The 19,412-nt window shown below is 42.1% G+C and overlaps 2 protein-coding genes across 2 annotated transcripts; both read right to left on the bottom strand.

Moving 5' to 3' along the window:
* Window positions 1-230: 230 nt before the first annotated feature.
* Window positions 231-16,879, bottom strand: LOC145436213 (DNA-directed RNA polymerase I subunit RPA49-like). Its single transcript, XM_080313571.1, has 11 exons — window positions 16,757-16,879; window positions 16,578-16,672; window positions 14,949-15,086; window positions 13,423-13,508; window positions 11,746-11,900; window positions 10,004-10,137; window positions 8,850-8,902; window positions 7,596-7,750; window positions 6,672-6,756; window positions 4,631-4,756; window positions 231-432 (listed from the first exon to the last, which is right to left on the bottom strand). The coding sequence occupies exons 1-11, from the start codon at window positions 16,800-16,802 to the stop codon at window positions 303-305; spliced, it is 1,203 nt and encodes a 400-aa protein (XP_080169697.1). The 5' UTR covers window positions 16,803-16,879; the 3' UTR covers window positions 231-302.
* LOC145436212 (ATP-dependent RNA helicase DDX19A-like) lies at window positions 16,830-18,811 on the bottom strand. The gene has a single exon (XM_080313570.1). It carries the CDS (start codon window positions 18,770-18,772, stop codon window positions 17,324-17,326), a length of 1,449 nt encoding a protein of 482 aa, XP_080169696.1. The 5' UTR covers window positions 18,773-18,811; the 3' UTR covers window positions 16,830-17,323.
* Window positions 18,812-19,412: the final 601 nt, after the last annotated feature.

Here is a 19,412-nt window from a genome sequence, read left to right as displayed (position 1 = left end):
CCTTACATTTTGCGCAATGCGTTGTACGGAAATTAGGAAAAAGTTACAATATAAAATTCAGAGCAACAGCTTAAAACAGAAAACGACTCATATTCTAAGTATCTAGGAAACTGCCGGAAGCTGTAAAAAAAGTTGCAAAAACTTGCCCTACTGATCATCTAGACTAGTCTAGTCCTTACTCAAGCCTAGCCGCTGCAACACCTAACGTGCACGACACACAATAACATCGATTCCCGCGCCCGATTTAATTCAGAAAAAGAGATGCAACAAAAAATAAAACACGCCGTCCCCGTCAGTTAGCGTTATCTCCGCTTTCCTCGCGATTCCTTCGGGAAAGTGAGCGGCAACTGCAAAAGACCGTAGCAGCGTTGGACCCCGGCTGTCACGGAATTCTTGACCGTACCGCCGAGAGCCTTTACGACCTGCGAGACCCTGAAGAAACATTGCATGCTCTCGCATTGTCCAAGTATTTACTGACGATACCACTACGTAGGCCTACATTACGTATAGAATTACAAAATAGCATCCTGCAGGCGTCGCCGATTTGCTGCATAGGTTTCGTGCATAGAGATAACATTTATTGCGAAAGATTGCGACTTAAATCCTGTATGACTAGTTCGACTGATAATGATGCAGCAAAAAAACGAAATTCCTCCCAAGATAAGTTGCCCATAATCCTTCAAATTTTAGCAACACATGGAACTGTCATGTTACTTCCAAAAACCGGAGTCAGGATGGGAAAAGGGGCGTCGTAATTTGGCGGTCCGGAGCCCTAATTCTCTTGTCAAACCCAAATTATGTGGGCAAGAATTACAATTTGTGATATTGTTTGTCTACAGCAGTGGTTCTTAAACTATTTTCGACACGCTCCTCTTCATTATGGTGAAACATTTTGCGCCTCCCTTATCAAAAAATATTAAAAAGGGCATTAAGTGTTCGGTAGGGTGGAATGTGTCATGGCAATGGAGACGCTCATCAAAGATGGAATTCGGACTATACACAGAGCCATAGGCGCCGACTTACGAGGTTACGAGGTGGCGCAGCCACCTCGTGACCATATTTACGAGGTGGCGGCCACCTCGTACAAAATGCTCAAACGCCCAAGTGATTTGTGACCAGTAATTAGTAATAAGGCGAATCGATGCGTCCTCGTTAGAGACGTCTTCGATTTCGATACGCGCATGTGCCAGGCGCGTAGCCACGGGGGTTCCGGGGATCGAACTTCCTTATGTGAAAAGCGAAACCACGTCATGTTGAAATGATCATTCTAACTCTAATATTAAGTTGCAATTCAATAATTGTGTAATCAGTGTTCCACGCGGCGGATTTGCGAGAAACGTGTTGTCAATTAGCGAGAAGAATCTGTGATGACCTCCCGCTGAGATGGTCGCGAAATTAGGTCATTCATTCTCGCGCGCGTGGCAATCGTCGCTAGCCTGATTTATCGCGTCTCGATCAAGCCTGGTTCCGCAGGCTTCAACAATCGCATCTGCCATAGGCCCAGTTCACGCTATATCATCGCTTAACTGCGCAATCGGATCTGCATTAGCGGCTTCGGCCTGGTGTGCACGATATCATCGCTGGCCTACACAATAGCATCTGCAATAGACCTGGAGTGAAAGATATCATTGCTGGCCTATGGCCTAACTATCGAGCCTCGGGCCTAGCATGCCTTGGCTCCTATCTCTCGCTGGTTTCGAGACAATGCGGTCAAGTTTACGCTGATTAGTGATTGTTTTATGCCATATTGAATAAACGCGAAACTGAATAACATCAAATCGCTGCAAACAGACTTTAACGTGCGAAATTGATTCCCGCTAATACTTGAACGTAACGACCAGAAGATGTGTATCATGTTCCGAGTTTTGAAATACGACAAAGGTTTGAAATAGGTGTAATCAAGTTCGGACATTTTGATTTGCGAAAACTGTAGCCGAGACTGCGTAATACGCGCGCGTATTTAATTGTTCACCAGAGATAGTGACTCGCTAATTGACACCACTCCCGGACTCTTTGGCAAGCTTATCATACGCCTAAAATCGCCGATACGAAGAGATTATATGATCGCCATTTACACATGTACTTGACCCTAATTGAATTGATGCTATATTGGTAAATTTGAAAAAAAATCCAAATCCCCCTAATTTTTCGACTGGCCACGCGCCTAGCGTGTGCTGAGAAGCACCATCCTAGATCTCCTCTGCCGACCAGGCGCCCAAATATACGTTCTGCTTTTTTGAAATCTAAATTATGTACACCCATATTCGTTTTTACAAAACCATTCATGAGCTAGCTAGCTTCGTGATAGGTAATCGGAGCGCGAAATTGGAGGGTGTGTTGGTATGCGCCTGCAACTTGGAATTCATTTCTGCGCAGATTCGTTTCTCTAACAAGGCTTTGCCAGTGACATTAATCGGGAAATGCAGCAATACAGCTTAAGCACCGATATAATGAGAAAACAATTGTCGCGACGAAAGCTACTCAATATGGTGTCACACTCCAAAACCGATTCGTGGTGATACTGATTAGATTACACGCTTTCTCATTTGCCATCATCCATATTTCTTGTTATCTACTTGATACATTCGTACTACGAAATTGTCGCACAAAGTCATTTTTCAGTCTTCCTTTCATTATTAACGTGATGCATCACAAGATTAATAGGGTGGCACAAATTCTGATTTTATTCGATTCGTTTGAACAGGGAACCTTCTACATTCCGATAATAAACTTGATTGCTGGATGTACTCGTATCGAGAACAACATTATCGAATATTAAACTATTAGGCATTAGATGGACAGTCGCGACATGCGTCCGGAAGTGGAATTAATTCTAGCCCAAGGGCGGCCAACCCGCGGCCGTTGAACGAAATTTGTGCGGCCGTCAACACGTAATTCAATTAGTATGTGTTGGCGGCCGTCAACATGCAGATTGAATTTACGAATTGACCGATGTACTCCCGAAATGCTTGCGAACTTAAATCGGGAAACGCACCAATGTTTTAATCATCAAACAATTGCCGAGATGCGAGTTGGTCAACGCGAAGCAAGAACCCGCAAGAGACAATGACTGATTGGCTGCGCGATTTTGCGTTTGTAATCATCATTATTGTCTGTCTGCTTAAGTATTCGAGAGTCGTCGTGTGTAACTTGCAAGGCCAGTGCGTAGTGTTATTTCGTTAGTCACACTGGGCATTGCGCGCGAATAACATTGATGCAACTGCAGATTCCGTCGGACGGACTGGTAGCGCAGGCCGCAGTTACACTTCAAATGATCGTACCGTTTAAGATACCATTTAATAAACTCGACTGCATGGTTTGATAGTAATGAGTGCAAGGCCGATAATAAAACGTCACGCGAATGGTTTAGCTCTGCACTTTACTGCACCAGCGGCATGCAGTAAAGTGCGTTTTCGTGCGACGATGACGTCATCGATATGGAGCAATTATGACGTCACAAGACTTCGCCACCTCGTAAAAAAATAAAAGTCGGTGCCTATGCACAGAGCAATAATTATTAGGCTGTGGGGGCAGAGAATATCCGGTTGAAAATTATGTTAAACGTAACCATTAACCATGCACACAGATATTTGAGCGATTTCGGTCCCTAATCTATTCTATCACCCCACTTGAGCTTCGCTCGAACGTATCTAACCACAAGCTAAATAAATAACAATTGCACAACTACACACATTCAACAGGTACACTACATCTTACAAATGCAAGGTTTGGCAACAGTCGAAATCTGGCATGGTACGACGTCATTATGACATTTAAAATCGAAAGATAATCAGGCTTAAACGAGGGTTGTCATGACTCGAGTCACGATTTTCTGATGCCTCGACTTGACTCGAGGCATTCTCTTGAGATAAGGAAATGACTCGACTCGGACTCGAGCCATTGCGTATGACTCGAACCAAGTCATAAGACTGGAGAGACTCAGACGACCAAGGCCGACAGTTCATTGTAATTTCGAAGAACAGTGAAGTAACCACACTATTGGGATTTCGTCTAATGATACTGGTACTTAAAAATGAGACCAGAAACTGCTAAAAGTGAGGAAAATTAGTATATTATAAATGCGAGCCATTCGATATCGCCAAACAAGAGTTATAAAAAGTGGGTTTAACAAGACTTTACCTGGAAACTGAGCAGTCAACACAATGACTTGGACTCGAGTCATAATACCATGACTCGGACTCAACCCTCTGCTCGCCGACTTGGACTCGGACTTGACTCAGTGGTGAATTGAAAATGACAAATGACTCGAGTCAAATTTAAAAAAGTGACACTGACTTGTGACTAGGTTACAACCACAGGATTAAACTTGGAAGTTTCAGCACAAATTAAACTCGTTCAGAGTTCCAGAAATATGACATCCATGATGATCATCCATGCGTTTGACGCTAGACGGCGGGAATTCTCATTCCCGGTTTTCAGAAGAGGCCTTGAGCGGCTCTAGACATAACTAATATCCCTCATTTTAGCATTCATATACAGAAATTGATCATAACTATTCATAGAAACAAAAAACAACTGTCGTCTATTATATTTTTGTGGCATAGTTGGAGGTAAATCACAGCCGCAAGGCGGTTACCTTCGGCTTTATTTTACAAAGCAAAACACTTACGTCACTCTCGAAACTCCGAAGCCTTCGGCCAACATTTCTACATCAAACTGGTTCGACTCGATGTGCCAAGCCAGCACCACAGCGTGCGCCAGAATGCGAGCCTTCACTGACGGCGGGTTCCTCCTGCTGTATGATACCAGATGTGAGCGCATTCAACATATGCATATACACAGCGGCTCCGGATTTTAGATCCGAACGCGAGTCCGGATTCATAATTAATACGGCGTACCATAGTAGTTAGTTGACCGTACAATAGGGCTCTTCAAAAATGACTTTTTTTCTCAAATCGTACTGGCTACTTGATAAAATTGTTAGGTTACCTAATTTAAGCCAACACACAAAATTTGGTTCAATTCCAACAAGTAGCTGCATTGCTACAGGAGAAGAAAGTTTCTATTTATTATATGAAAATAAATACCGGTAGCAAAAAGTTTGAGAATTTTCTGTTCGTCCCATGAAAGTGTTAGTTTGTGTATAGAAACGATGTTCACCAAATTTGGTTCAATTCCAAACAGTGGAAGCAGAGTTATGGCCGTCGAAAAATTCGGATTTGAATAAAATAGTATTTACGGTGGGGACCATTTTAATAGATAATTAAAGAATTGGTCACCGTAAATACAATTTTAGTCGAATCCAAATGTTTCGACGGCCATAACTCTGCTTCCACTGTTTGGAATTGAACCAAATTTGGTGAACATCGTTTCTATACACAAACTAACACTTTCATGGGACGAACAGAAAATTTTCAAACTTCTTGCTATTTATTTTTATATAATAAATAGAAACCTTCTTTTCCTGTTAGGTAACCTAACAATTTTATCAAGTAGCCAGTACGATTTGAGAGAAAAAAGTCATTTTTGAAGAGCCCTACCGTACAAGTTTGGTTTGATACAGGTAGCGGTTACTTCTTCGAGTATTTTTTGCCGAGAACATACGACAACGACATCGCTTTCAAACACGCACAGGAATGTTAACACGAGATTGGCTTCGTATTACTAAAATCAGAACCACCTTCTTGGAGGTGCATAGTAGGCATGGTGTGAACGCGAGGTTCACGTTCGCGTTCTGTGTGTTAACCTCAGAAATTTAGAAGTTCACGTTCACAAACGAACCTTGGTAGGTTCTGTACTGTAAACTTTTTTCATACATTACAATTTTCACTTCACTATAACATCTTCGGTTGAAATTTGTTGCATTTCAACTACGCGGGCCACTATAGATGGCACTGGCAGCATAAGAAATCAACACTAATCGAGCATGCACCTCGACTATCTCAAAAATTTTACTTGCTGTGTTACAAAAGTTTGCTCGGAATATCCTTCTTTCCATTTGTGCATATTTAGCGACTCTCTGCCGTGAGCTTGAACCGCAATCACACAAGATCGACAGAGAAATACACTCCACGTAGGTAGTCAGCGAATGATGCTTATTCAACCAATCAATGAAATAGATATCGTTGCCTGATGTACAGAATTTAGCACGCGTACGGGGTCTATCTTGACTTCATATGTTTATTGTATCATAAAAACCAAATCCGTGTGACATTGTCCGGTCTGGCCTACGCCGTAAGCTCATATTCCCTTGTAATTTCTCGTCGAAAGCGACGGAAGATATTGGTTTTATGGGATTATTATATCATTTGATTGCCCCGGTTAATACATTTGACGACGTTTAAAACATCAGTATGTACTTCAGAATTGTGGCATTATGTGGTCGCTAGGTATCGTGTACATTAACATAGGCTATCACTTCACTGAAATGTAGGGTTAGAATTGGCAATACGACGTCACGTGACGCCATGAAGCTCACACCGTGCCTAGTACGTAAATTCAATCTACAATTGAATGGTAGCCAACACTCATATTGAAATGAACCTGAATATTTTCTGCCGACACTCATCAGCGACTAGTGGAGAATTGGAAAGAACATAGTATATCAACAATCGTACCACCAAATGTGCTGACGAGTGTCGGCCGAAAATGTTCGGGTTCATTTCAACATGAATATGCTGTTCAAGATCGGAGCAAGTCAAAAAACTAACTTCAATGAGACGCTCTTATTTTCAGGAGTAAATGTCTCGCGGAACCACTCCTTCCAAGTGTAACTGATACTTTCAACGTAGCGCTCTGAAAAATATATGGTAGGGTATCGAGAAAACGTGTTGGCAGCCGCAAGACGGCGCTAGAGATTCGATAATTCGACTGAATTTTCATCAAAACCCCGCACTGAAATCTTATGCACTCGAGATGTAAAAGAGGACGTATCGTAGGCCCAAACAAGTCACGGAGACTGTCACCAACAGTGGTTTTTCAGCTGGCGTTCCGTGGGACACCAGGGTTTTGTGAGCCAGTCTCGTTGGTTCCGCGGTGTTAAAAACACACAATGAACTTATACATAGGATTTGTGACGATACGCCCATTTTGGACACCATTGGTCGCAGGCAATGAGGCCCGAATCGCTGCCAGTAGCCAACCTTATTCATAAATCCACAAACGGCAATATCTCCCCTTACTTTAATACCTTGTTTGAGCAATCTTGTACTGTGCATGGGTACTCTACTAGGTCATCTTTCATTGTAATATCGAAGAACAGTAAAGTAATCACCCTATTGGGATTTCGTCTGTCGGTACTGGTACTTGAAAATGCGACCAGAAACTGTTAGAAGCGAGTATCTCATAAATGCGAACCATTTGATATCACTAAACAGTTATAAAAGTGGGTTTAACAAGACTTTAACTGGAAACTGCGCAAGTCAACACAATGACTTGGACTCGGGTCATAATACCATGACTCGGACTCAGACTTGACTCGGTGATGAATTGAAAATGACTCGACTTGACTCGACTTCTGAGTCGGAGCTTTATGACTCGGTCACAACCCTGCTGCATACCCAATAAATTTACCAGGTATGCGCGCCACACACAGCTGACCTGCGACGGGCGCCCTTGCACATGCACATACTCACTTTTTTCGTCAGTTCTGCCGTTGCCCAAGTAAAACTTCATGAGATACGCCATGAGTTGCAGGCAAGCCAGGTACTCCCTTTTGACGTCCTCGTCGTTGGCGACGCTCGGATGCATGCTGCGCGCTCGCAGCAAGACATACCGGGAGGCCAGCGGGCTGAAGAATAAAAGCGCATAACATTTTCTTGCAAGAGATTCACGGCGGTACAGAACTTCAGCAAACTCGACAATCCACGCTCACTTTAATCCGGTAGAAGCTAGTTATTGCGGTTGAAAATTTTCGATTCGCAAAAACAGCCCGGGCCGTCGGTAATCCCAGAATAATGAAAAACTGCAATAACTTCGTGTCTGCAGCTTGAAACCGCATCGAATTTGTTTTCCATCATTTTTGCAGACGACTCCGCAGTTTCACGCGGTTTAGAGTATGAACAATAGGGCTCTTCAAAAATAACTTTTTTTCTCAAATCGTACTGGCTACTTGATAGAATTGTTAGGTTACCTAATTTAAGCCTACACACAAAATTTGGTTCAATTCCAGCCAGTAACCACTTTGATACAGGAAAAGAAAGTTTCTATTTATTGTATAAAAATGAATAATAAAAAATTTGAAAATTTTCTGTTCACCCCACGAAAGTGTTAGGCTGTCTATAGAAACGATGCTCACCAAATTTGGTTGAATTCCAACCAGTGGAAGCGGAGTTATTGCCGTCGAAAAATTTGGATTTGAATAAAATAGTATTTACGGTGACCGATTCTTTGTTTATTTATTATAGTTGTGCTCACCGTAAATACTATTTTATTCAAATCCAAATTTTTCGACGCCAATAACTCCGCTTTCAGTCGTTGGAATTCAACCAAATTTGGTGAGCATCGTTTTTATAGACAGCCTAACACTTTCATGGGGTGAACAGAAAATTTTCAAATTTTTTATTATTTATTTTTATATAATAAATAGAAACTTTCTTCTCCTGTATCAAAGCGGTTACTGGCTGGAATTGAACCAAATTTTGTGTGTAGGCTTAAATTAGGCAACCTAACAATTTTATCAAGTAGCCGGTACGATTTGAGAAAAAAAGTCATTTTCGAAGAGCCATAATGAACAACCTTAGTACATGCGCAAGAAATAGCCCTCTATTTCGACTACAGTAGCAACGCCGATGATTTTAACCTTGGCTAAATCGACATCAAACAAGCTTCACAGTATCGAGTCCGCTACCCGCAGCACAACGCCACCTACAACATAACCGGTCACCCACTTTCTCTCGTCTTTCCAAGCCTGGACCTTTTCCTCGTCGATATCCAGCAGGGCCTGATGAGTAAAAAAAACACAAAGGTCGGCTCAATGTTGCTCACCGTATGCATTTATGAGTGAGAAGTAGTAGGGTCGGTTTCGTTAGAGTTATAATACTTTGAAAGGTGAATTCGTTTTGGTGAAAATAAGCTCAAGTTGAGGCAGGGTCAGTGACATGTAGAACTCCGCGCGATTAATCCCTTTCATTCGAGTGACAAATAATCACGTTTAGGCAGGGTCAGTTTCATTTGATTGCAGACGAAGAACGATTCAGCCCAGCTACGTCAAGTTTCTTCTGTGACTAATAATAATTGAAGTCCCTAGAAGTTTCCTTTGCATTTGAGTGACAAAATAGTCAGGATCACGGCACCCGACATTGGTTTCGGCACCGAGGTCAGTTTCTGTGCAAGGGGTTAACCTCGATTGAAAGCGCCAACGCACAGTACACAACTACAGCGTTGCCAGCCCACAACTGCTGCTGCTGTCGAATGTTCATTCTCTATTCTTGGCGAGCTACTTAGTAAGGCAGACACTTTCTACCCGAGAATGTAGGAAAGCATCTTTCGTTGTGCTACAACAAATTTCAATTATTTGTACCGTAACGCGTGATGTAACTACTGGAATTCTTCGTAGGTCCAGATTTCGGTAAAATCAAGTTTTTCAAGTAAAAATTTGCCGTTTTTTACGCCAAAAACGTTTATTTTTCGGGCCAAACTACTTTGCAAGGACAAGCAGTTCCAACCAGAAATGAAGATAAGTAGTAGCGGTAGCCTACAATTCTAGCATTACGTGCGAAAACACTTGATTTACAGACATCAGGTTAAAATTTTGACAAAATTAGGTTTTTAAAGGTGAAAAAAATTGAAATTTCAACTTTTTAGGTAAAAAAATCACACTAGTCATATGTCATCACGAGTCCCGCAAAAAAACTTGCATTAAGAGTGGGCTGCGTCAAGAAGCGCTGCACTAAACATTACTGGCTTCATTCCTTCATTACTCAAATGAACAGTATCTAGGCAGCTCAGCCTACCTGCTATTCATTTGATATGCGCAGGAGCACCGCCACAGGACATATCGTAGTCGAAGAACATTACCAAGACAATCAAGGATACATCCTACCTCCGAGGCTTCTGCGACCGCTTCCTGTACATTGGGGGGGATGTAATTCTCCAACGGGTAAACGTGCTCCTCGCTGGTGGCATCTTTGTTGTAGGGCAGTATCGACAGATGCGTCGTCTCCGAGGAATCTCCGCCTGATAAACAACTCAAACTGTGACGTTCGCAGTCAAACAGTATTAGTTTGATTTTTCCGAAACGATACCCCGTTGGCATTTGTGTGGCCATCCGAGAGAGTTAGGACAAAAGGGTGGATAGGGGGGATATTTTGAAAACAGACAATGTTCTGAATTCTAATGGATCATATCGTCGATGTACAATAGGGGACTTTTTTTTCTCAAAACGTGCTGGCTACTTGATAAAATTGTTAGGTTACCTAATTTAAGCCGGCACGGCAAATTTGGTTCAATTCAAACCAGTGGAAGCGGAGTTATTACCGTCGAAAAATTTGGATTTGAATAAAATAGTGTTTACGTTGGGCACCACTACAATAAATAATTACAGAATTGGTCACCGTAATAAATACCATTTTATTCGTAATCCAAATTTTTCGACCGCAATAACCCCGCTTACACTGGTTGGAATTGAACCAAATTTGGTGAACATCGTTTCTATAGACAAATCAACACTTTCGTGGGGTGCACATGACAATTTTCAAATTTTTTGTTATTTATTTTTTATAATAAATAGAAACTTTCTTCTCCTGTAGCAATGCGGCTACTAATTGGAATTGAACCAAATTTGGTGTGTAGGCTTAAATTAGGTAACCTAACAATTTTATCAAGTAGCCAGTACGATTTGAGAAAGAAAAAGTCATTTTTGAAGACAATTGCCAATGCAACAAGAATCACATCATCTTGCTCTTGTTAACATCTTTATACATGCGTATAAACATATGCCTGTTAGATTTCATTTCATGCAATTCAGTACGGATATGCGAATAATGACTAACTATACTACATTGTGTGACGGATCATAGACGAGTCTTACTCTGGCAAGTAGCAACACCTTTATTCTCGAAGAATGGAGCTGCTCGCAAAATACGATGATGTAAACGCGGGGACATTGGAATTTGATTAAAAATATTACAATTTGGGTTTCTCCGAGTTCGGGGACCTTTTGTGTCGAAAGTGACATAGCAGTGCGACCATAGCTATTTGAATTACATTTTTTGTGTAAATAGTAACGTCTTCTCCGTGTAAACAGTAGGGCTGGGCACAATGATTCGAGTACTCGAATCTGAATCGAGTATTAATTTTAATGATTCGAGTCGAGTAGCAAAATCTGATTTTTTCGAGTACTGAAATTATACGCTCCTCGCAACTGAAAGTTAATTTACTAACGAAAATTATAGTTTTTATACTATTTTCCATTGAGGAAGCCTTGAAACCTAGATACGCTGTTGATAGGCCGTGTCGCAGCATAACACAAAGCTACGAACGTTATTGTAATTAACACATTTTTGAAGTCATGATCATTCCACAAAATTGTAAGAAGTGCAATGAAATCGGTATGGTCGGGAAAATACCAAAGTATCGCTAATGTGATGGATAACATGCATTATGTTCTTTTTGGTGGCATAAAAGGTACGTATTTGAACTTCAACATGGTAGATTATGCTGTGACGTCATAATGCACGATACTCGAATACTCGACTCGAAGCGTAATACGTGATTCAGAACCGAATCACTCAGGTACTCGATTTTGCCCAGCCCTAGTTAACAGGATGCAGCTGTTATACGCACCTCGTATGCCCTCCGTCTCGACGTGGCTCTTGACCGAGTCCGCGATCCTTTGGGACGTGTCGGAAATTTTGTTACGGAGCCGAGACTCCATCGCCCTTTTCTTGTTCTTGCTGCCAAACGCTACCGTGAGATTGTCCAGTTTATCGGAAAACGTCCTGAAAATTCACGTCCGTTAATACGCGACAAACACCGCTCGCTTTCCGGTATCAAGGCTAAAGATTGTATTGTGTATATTGTTGGAGGCCGTCACAGTAGACGGCATTGTTACTCATCTAGAAGTAGAAGAAGCACCAAAAATTTCTACTCAGTTAGAAGTAGAATTAGGCGGCGATTCCCAATGTAAGTACGGTGTTTCAAGAAGTTGATTTGGTCCAGGCTTCATGTAATTTTAGCAGTCAATGTAAGTCGCCATCTTCAAAGTTGAAAGATACATAATCGTGACTAACACAGAATCTCACAAATACAGTATGTGCACTTTTCAAAAATCAATTTGGTTAACTTGATACTACCGTAATTTTTCATGTTTAATGCGCAAAATTTTACCAATTTTTTGTCCTAAAATTGGGTTTGCGCATTGTGCACGGGTACAAAAAGCCTTGAAAAAAATCTCCCTCAAAATAAAACTTGGGAATCACACCTTTCTTCAGGTTTGTTTTCAATCGCGCATCACGTTCAGTCATCGAGCCCAATACTTTGTATTATTATTGCATTTTACGTGCTGCCAATTAGCGAGAAGCGTGTCGCGAATTAGCGAGAGTCGTCCGCACGGCAAGCAATCTCCTGCCGAGTCGGTTTGCCGATTGTACGCGAGCGAAATTAGGTCATTGATTGCTGCACACCTCACTAGTTCATCGCGTCAACGACAGGCCTGAACAATCAGTATACAATAGGCCGTGTGCGCGAGATATAATCGCTGGCCTAAACACTACAGTCGCTTCTCTGACAGGTCTGGTGCGCACGAAATAATAGTTGGCCAGAGAATTCGCTTCTGTAATAGGCCTCGTGCGCAAGATATCGCCGATGGCCTGAACTATCGCGTCGCAGGCTTCGGCTGCTATCTAGAATCGTTTACAGACAATGCCGTTAACTGTATAATGATTGGTGATCGTTATGTCGTGATTGTTCAACAGTGACATCGCAAAACAGAATGTCAAATACTCAATCATAACTATTCATGTACTGCGAATGCAGGGTGCGTACTATACCTGGGTACAGGCTTTTCCGCAGAATTGACATGCCATTTTACGGGTGCGTATCATACATGGAAAATCACGGTACTTTGGTCGGATGGCATGACACTTTCAATCTGCGAACCTATCCAACATCTACTTTCCACATTACAAATTCAAAGTGCGAAAAAGTAAGCAGTTTTTGCTTCAAAAATTGTCAAGTACTTCATCACTGAATGTACTTGAGCAATGAGCAGAGCTAAGGGAATCAGATGTATTTTCAGAGTTTCTAGGCCTACTCTGACCTGGTCATCACTGGGCCGAAGCATGATAGGACTTCTATGCATTAGCAGCAGAGAAGTAACAATTATGCGTACATCTCAAACCGGAATATTTCAAATGATTCGTCCAGCGCTTTTTCGAGATTGGATTCGAATTCTTATATTAACCCACTAACCGCCACGTCACACGTTCTGGCCACGAGCACGTTCGACTAATGGATTTTTACCTCGCGTCCTTTTTGACCCTTTCGATGGCTTCTAATCTCTCTGTTTCGCTGTCCACTTCGTCTTCTCTCCTCACCACAGGGTACAGCTGTAACAGACGTTGTCAAAGCTGTCAGCCCTGATACTCAGACAGGAGCAAAGTTGTCAATATTACCTACTAGTGTTGATGCCGATACACCCTACGCCAGGGGTCACTAACCTTTTTGCAACCGAGGGCTACTTTTGCGTAATGATTGAAGCTGCGGGCTACTTATTTACTCCCGCCATTTACCCGTACCACACTGAATTTCCGCTTTGATATTCATAGCACTGGGCAGGACTGGACGTCATGTTATCTGTTTCTATAGCAGTCAGTGGGATGTGTATGATATAAACTAGTGCGCTGTACTCTGGTATGTAGCTTGACACTGCAATTCTGAGTGAATGTTCCAGATGTGCATTGATTGAGCGTGTTTTGTGTTTGTTTTCGATGAAGTTCATGTCCGAAAAGGCCGATTCACAACGATAAGTTGAACCATAGACGCTTGCAACCGTCATAGCTGCTGCGCATACACCTCTGCACTTTTCCGTATCAACAACGCACCAAACGTTTGCTGCAGACTGAGGTGGGGGTCATTTTGCAATGTTACAATTTCAATCTTAAACTGTTCAGCATCCAGAAATGACAAGATTTCATTATACCGGACAGCAGCAACGATTACAGAAAGTTAGAAACATGTTATATTAAACTGCGTTGAGTGTAACAGAAACAAGCTGTGCAAAAAGATGCAATGCGTAATGGCCTAATGGGTATACATATATTGAAAATCTGCTAGTACTTCACGGCTATCTGACTCCGAATAGTAATATTGTTTACTACTTTGACATTGTCCTGGTCGTCGAGCTATCGTAACGTAGCCCCCCACCATTTCAAGAAGACCGTGGACGGCATTCCGTCATGTCGCCTTTATAGGCAATGCGCCGTATCTTGTATTTAAAAGCTCACTGGTAATAATCTGACGAATATTGGTAAATGCTGCTATTCCACCTATTTTTAGAATGGGCTCGCGGGCTACTCATCTAGTCCTCGCGGGCTACCTGGTGCCCGCGGGCACCAGGTTGGTGACCCCTGCCCTACGCTATGCACTAACCTAATTTTTTGTCAGACGTCTTTGAAGTAGTCGGTTTCGTTACTCCAGTAGAAGTAACGCGATAATTTACACTCAATTACAAATCTAATCGCAAAGCGAGTAAAAAATTATTGCCGGAAAAGTGTAGAACTAAATCGTTTCAAAAACATTAGGGGCGGATTTCATAAAGTTAGCTGATCCAGGAGACTGCTAATCATGCGATTAAAAACTGCTAATCGGAACGCGTATTAGGCAGAGATTATATAAAGTTAGCAGATCCGGAAGAATGCTAATCGTCTGATTAAAAACCGTTAACTGGCTTGCTACCGCATGTATATTTACAGTATCAGCAGCAGATAATTGAGAATTTCATTACGGTATAGCAATTTCCCTCAAGCATCATAAAGCACCTCTATCACCTTGAAATCTTCCGTCCGAAATATCCGTTTTTTCCCTGTAGTTTTATCTCTGATGATGAGGTAACGGTCAAGATGCTCCCTGGAAGGGTCGTAGTCGAAATTGCTGCCGACATAATTCAAATGCGGCGTTTCGCAAACCTGGAAAAATTCGATCGAAACGTTTCAAGTCGCAGACATCAACCACAAAAATCACCAAGGCACCAACGGCAAACCAGTAAAACAAAATAGTACATTGCCTGACAAGGGGGAAAGGGAGGAAGGTGTAGTAGTGACCAGAGGTGGTCTGATCAACATAGAGCTCGAGTACTAAGAGGAAGACGGTTATGTATTTTTGCCTGTGATGATTTTGCGGCATATACACCGACTGACGATATAAATACACCCGATGTGTGCATATGCATACCACGGGTGCATGATGTGTAAATGCCACTCGACAAGGAAGGTTCAGGTATAGCCTTGTAAGGCCTTTTGAGCCTTGCACCACCCCTCCATGCTATTCCGATAATGCAGAGCGCAAAGTGGGGAAGTCATAGATACCAGTGCTACTAATCAGGTCTTTGGTGTGACCCGGCCGGGGATCGAACCCAAGACCTATACCGATCAAGAAGCCAGACGCATCACCATTACGCTATCTTATCGGTCGGTGGAAATTTCAAATGAAGTACAAGTACTCAATTCAAATATAACGTCATAAATACTTCGGATGGAAGTAGACAATTAAGGTCTTAAAATTACTTTGAGTAGTATAAAAACAACAATTTCATAGAACTGTCACACGGTTTTAGCAAATTGCAACATACCGTAACTGTCTAGTGACACTACAAATATCTGCAATTTCCCAAAATAAATTCAGACACTGCGATACGTGGACTAACACCCCCAATTGCTATGGCGTTTTCAGTCATAAAAGTGGCGCAAACGTACAGCAAAACTAAGTTTCTACAGTAGGGGTGTTCAAAAATGACTTTTTTTTTTCTCAAATCCTAGTGGCTACTTGATAAGATTGTTAGGTTACCTAATTTAGGCCTACACTTCCAAGCATTGGAAGCGGGGTAATTGCCGTCGAAAAATTTGGATTATGAATAAAATAGTATTTACGGTGACCAATTCTTTGATTATTTATTATAGTGGTGCCCACCGTTAATAGGCCTACTATTTTATTTAAATCCAAATTTTTAGACGACAATAACTCCGCTTCCACTGGTTGGAATTGAACCAAATTTGGTGAACATCGTTTCTATAGACAACCCAACACTTTCATGGAGTGAACAGAAAATTTTCAAATTTTTTGTTATTCATTTTTATATATTAAATAGAAGATTTCTTCTGTAGCAATGCGGCTACTGGCTGGAATTGAACCAAATTTGGAGTGTAGGCTTAAATTAGGTAACCTTGCCTTAAAAACGCCAAGGCCTCTGGCAGTTCCGAGTAATCAGCACAGCAATTTGACTCGAGTATAACACCACTGGTTTTGCTACAGGTTTCGAGAACAGAGGTGTAGCCCATGATAAACGGTAGCTGCCACGACTGTTCACTAGTTAATCCCCATGGAACCAAGAGACAGGTACAAAAATTCACTTCCCTGAAGCAAAAAGTACAATCGTCCTCGACGAAACATTAAACACTCACCAGTTTTCTTTTATTTCCATGCGACGGGTCTGTGCTTTTGTACATTTCAAAGTTAAACTTGGCCTTGTTCTTGACATCACCGACGCTGAATTCAACTAGAAAACAAAAGATCGAAAAACATTTTCACAATAACTATGGAATTCGAAGTGCACACGAGCCAAGATTCCAAGACGGCTTACCTAACGGTAGAATTTCGTTTTCAAGAACACCGTCACCACTCGCCATATTATTCTAAGTCATAAACACCGTGAACTGAACAAAAAATATAAAGAATGTTCGGTCGAAAAAAGAAACGCGTGAACAAAGTGAATCACTCTAAAGAAACTATTCTTGTTAGCACGCCCCGCGGAAAACAACCGCACATGATTGGCACTGTTTTCGGGCTGGCAATGCTGGACGTATCTGCGCATTTTCCAATGCAAACTGTGTTCAGAGGTGCGACACATCACGGCAATGATTGCAATTACGATTCACTACATGGTACTGCAAAAACCTTAAATATCAACGCTTAAACACAGCACAACGTGCTGATTCAAGATATTCCAGTAGGCGGTTACCACATCAAATTCAAATTGCGCTACATTCACAGATTATCAAGACCAAATAAAACCTTACACAAGCGATTTAAAATGTCAGCGTTTTGGTCAAGATATTAGCGTATGGAGTATATTGGAAACTTATTATCGGGTTAATAATACACAATCGGCGCTGAGCAGTCTGAAACAACATCAAAACCGGACTCTTCCTCATTTATCCCCGATTTTCTTGTCCATGTCTTCGTAACTCTCGGTGTCTAGGCTCTCGATTTTAATTCCGAAATGCTTCTCGATATCTTTAAGCACAGCCATGTCCCTGTCGCGTTCTTGACTGATGAAATTGATGGCTATTCCAGACTTTCCGAACCGGCCCGTGCGGCCTATACGATGCAGGTACGTTTCACAGTCTGCCTGACCATTCATGTCCAACGGCATATCGAAATTCACCACCAACGTGACCTGTTCTACGTCGATGCCTCTGGAACAAACGTTCGTAGTGACCAGCACTCTCTCTTTAGCCTCTTTGAACCGTCGCAAAATCATGGCACGTTGTGTCACGTCTAATTCTCCGCTGAGTAACGCAACCACAAAACCGCCTTCGCACATCTGCTGCGAGAGCCATTTGGCCGTGCGTCTCGTGGCGCAGAATATAATCGCCTGCCCCACAGAAAGCACTCCGTATATGTTGGTCAAAGCTTCGAATTTTTTATCCCTACTGCTGCAGACCGAGTAAAACTGTTTGATGTTGTCGAGAGTTTCCTCGTCGCGTCTCAGCTGGATTATGTTCGGCCGCGGCACGACCTTTTGCGCAAAATTCATAACAGCCTCGTCGTAAGTAGCGCTGAAGAGCAGCATTTGACAGGTTTTCGATAGCTTACGTTGTACGCGGATCGACTGCTCTTGAAATCCTTGCGTGGCTATCATAACGTCGGCTTCGTCCAGCACGAAAACAGACACGAGGCTCGGATCGAAAGCTCTGTTATTAATCCAATCTTGCGTAGTGCCCGGCGTGCCGATTACGACATGCGCCGATATCTTTTCTCCACGCCGCACTTTGTTATTCCTAACCGAGTACGCGACTTGTAAGCCTTTCATGTTTTTCCCCATTTCTTCTAACACTTTACCGGTTTGCAGCGCTAATTCGTAGGTGGGCGACAGGCAAAGGCACTGTGGATGAGGCAGGTCCACTTTGACGCGACTCAACATCGTAAGTACGAAAGCGGCCGTTTTTCCGGTCCCAGATTGAGACTGTGCGATCATATTTTCCGGAGGGTTTGCTAACAAGAGAGGTAACGCGGTTTCTTGGATTTTCGACGGCTTGCTGAATCCCATCGCGTAAATCCCGAGCAATAGTTCTTCGGTAAGATTCAGCTCCTCGAACTTTTTGACGGAATACAAAGGAGAATTGGGGTCTCTCTGCTGCACCTCTTGCGTCTGTGTGTTTTGCACGAGTTTGTCGTGGATTAGTTTGCGCATTAACGAATTCTGCTCTGCGTTCAGCTCTTTTTCCGCGTTGTCATCGTCCTCTTTGGATTCGGCATTATTAGCGCCATCTTTTGGTTCGCCTGCAGCGGCGGAGTCAATGTTTAGGTTTTGTATCTTTGCAGTCACGGTTTCCTGCTTGTCGGCTTCTAACGCCCAGCTTTCTTCGTCGGCCATTTTGTGACTTTTTAGGTTAAAATATTAGAGGCGCTGGGATGCTGTGGAAATAGAATCAAAAGGTGATAAAAAATCTACGAGTAACCGGCACGATACATTTTTATAATACAAGTGTTTATCCATATTTTAAATTCCAGGTGAAAATATGGATCAAATCGAAATTTCAAGATGTTACAATATGAGCGATTCCTACCATTACCATGAGTGCAGGGCCGATTACTACCAGCTCCGGTTGTGCTGTACCGTATACAGCGTACATGCATAGTAGGGCTGTTCAAAGACAATTTTTTTTCCAAATTTCACTGACTACAACGTTACAAAATCATTATGTTGACTAAAACAACGTTGCACACCAAATTATGCTCAATTTCATCAGTAGAAGCATCAAGCTTGCAGTAGAAAGTTTGGAATTTATCACATAAAAAATAAAATTTTAATTTTTTTCTGGCGACCCTATAAAATTGTTAGGCTTTTAGTAGAGAAGATGCACGCCAAATTTTGCTCAATTCCAACCAGTAGAATGAAGTTATTGCAGCTAAAAAATTTGGATAAAATAGTATTTACGGTGGGTCGGTGGCTACCAACTCTTCAATCATTTATTACAAAATCATGGACTTGACAATTTTTCTACTCCAATAAC

This window comes from Botryllus schlosseri, chromosome 3 (genome assembly GCF_051294905.1).
Source record: "Botryllus schlosseri isolate E-star chromosome 3, Bs_hap1, whole genome shotgun sequence".
NCBI lineage: Eukaryota > Metazoa > Chordata > Ascidiacea > Stolidobranchia > Styelidae > Botryllus > Botryllus schlosseri.
This window is presented reverse-complemented; position numbering and strand designations above follow the sequence as displayed.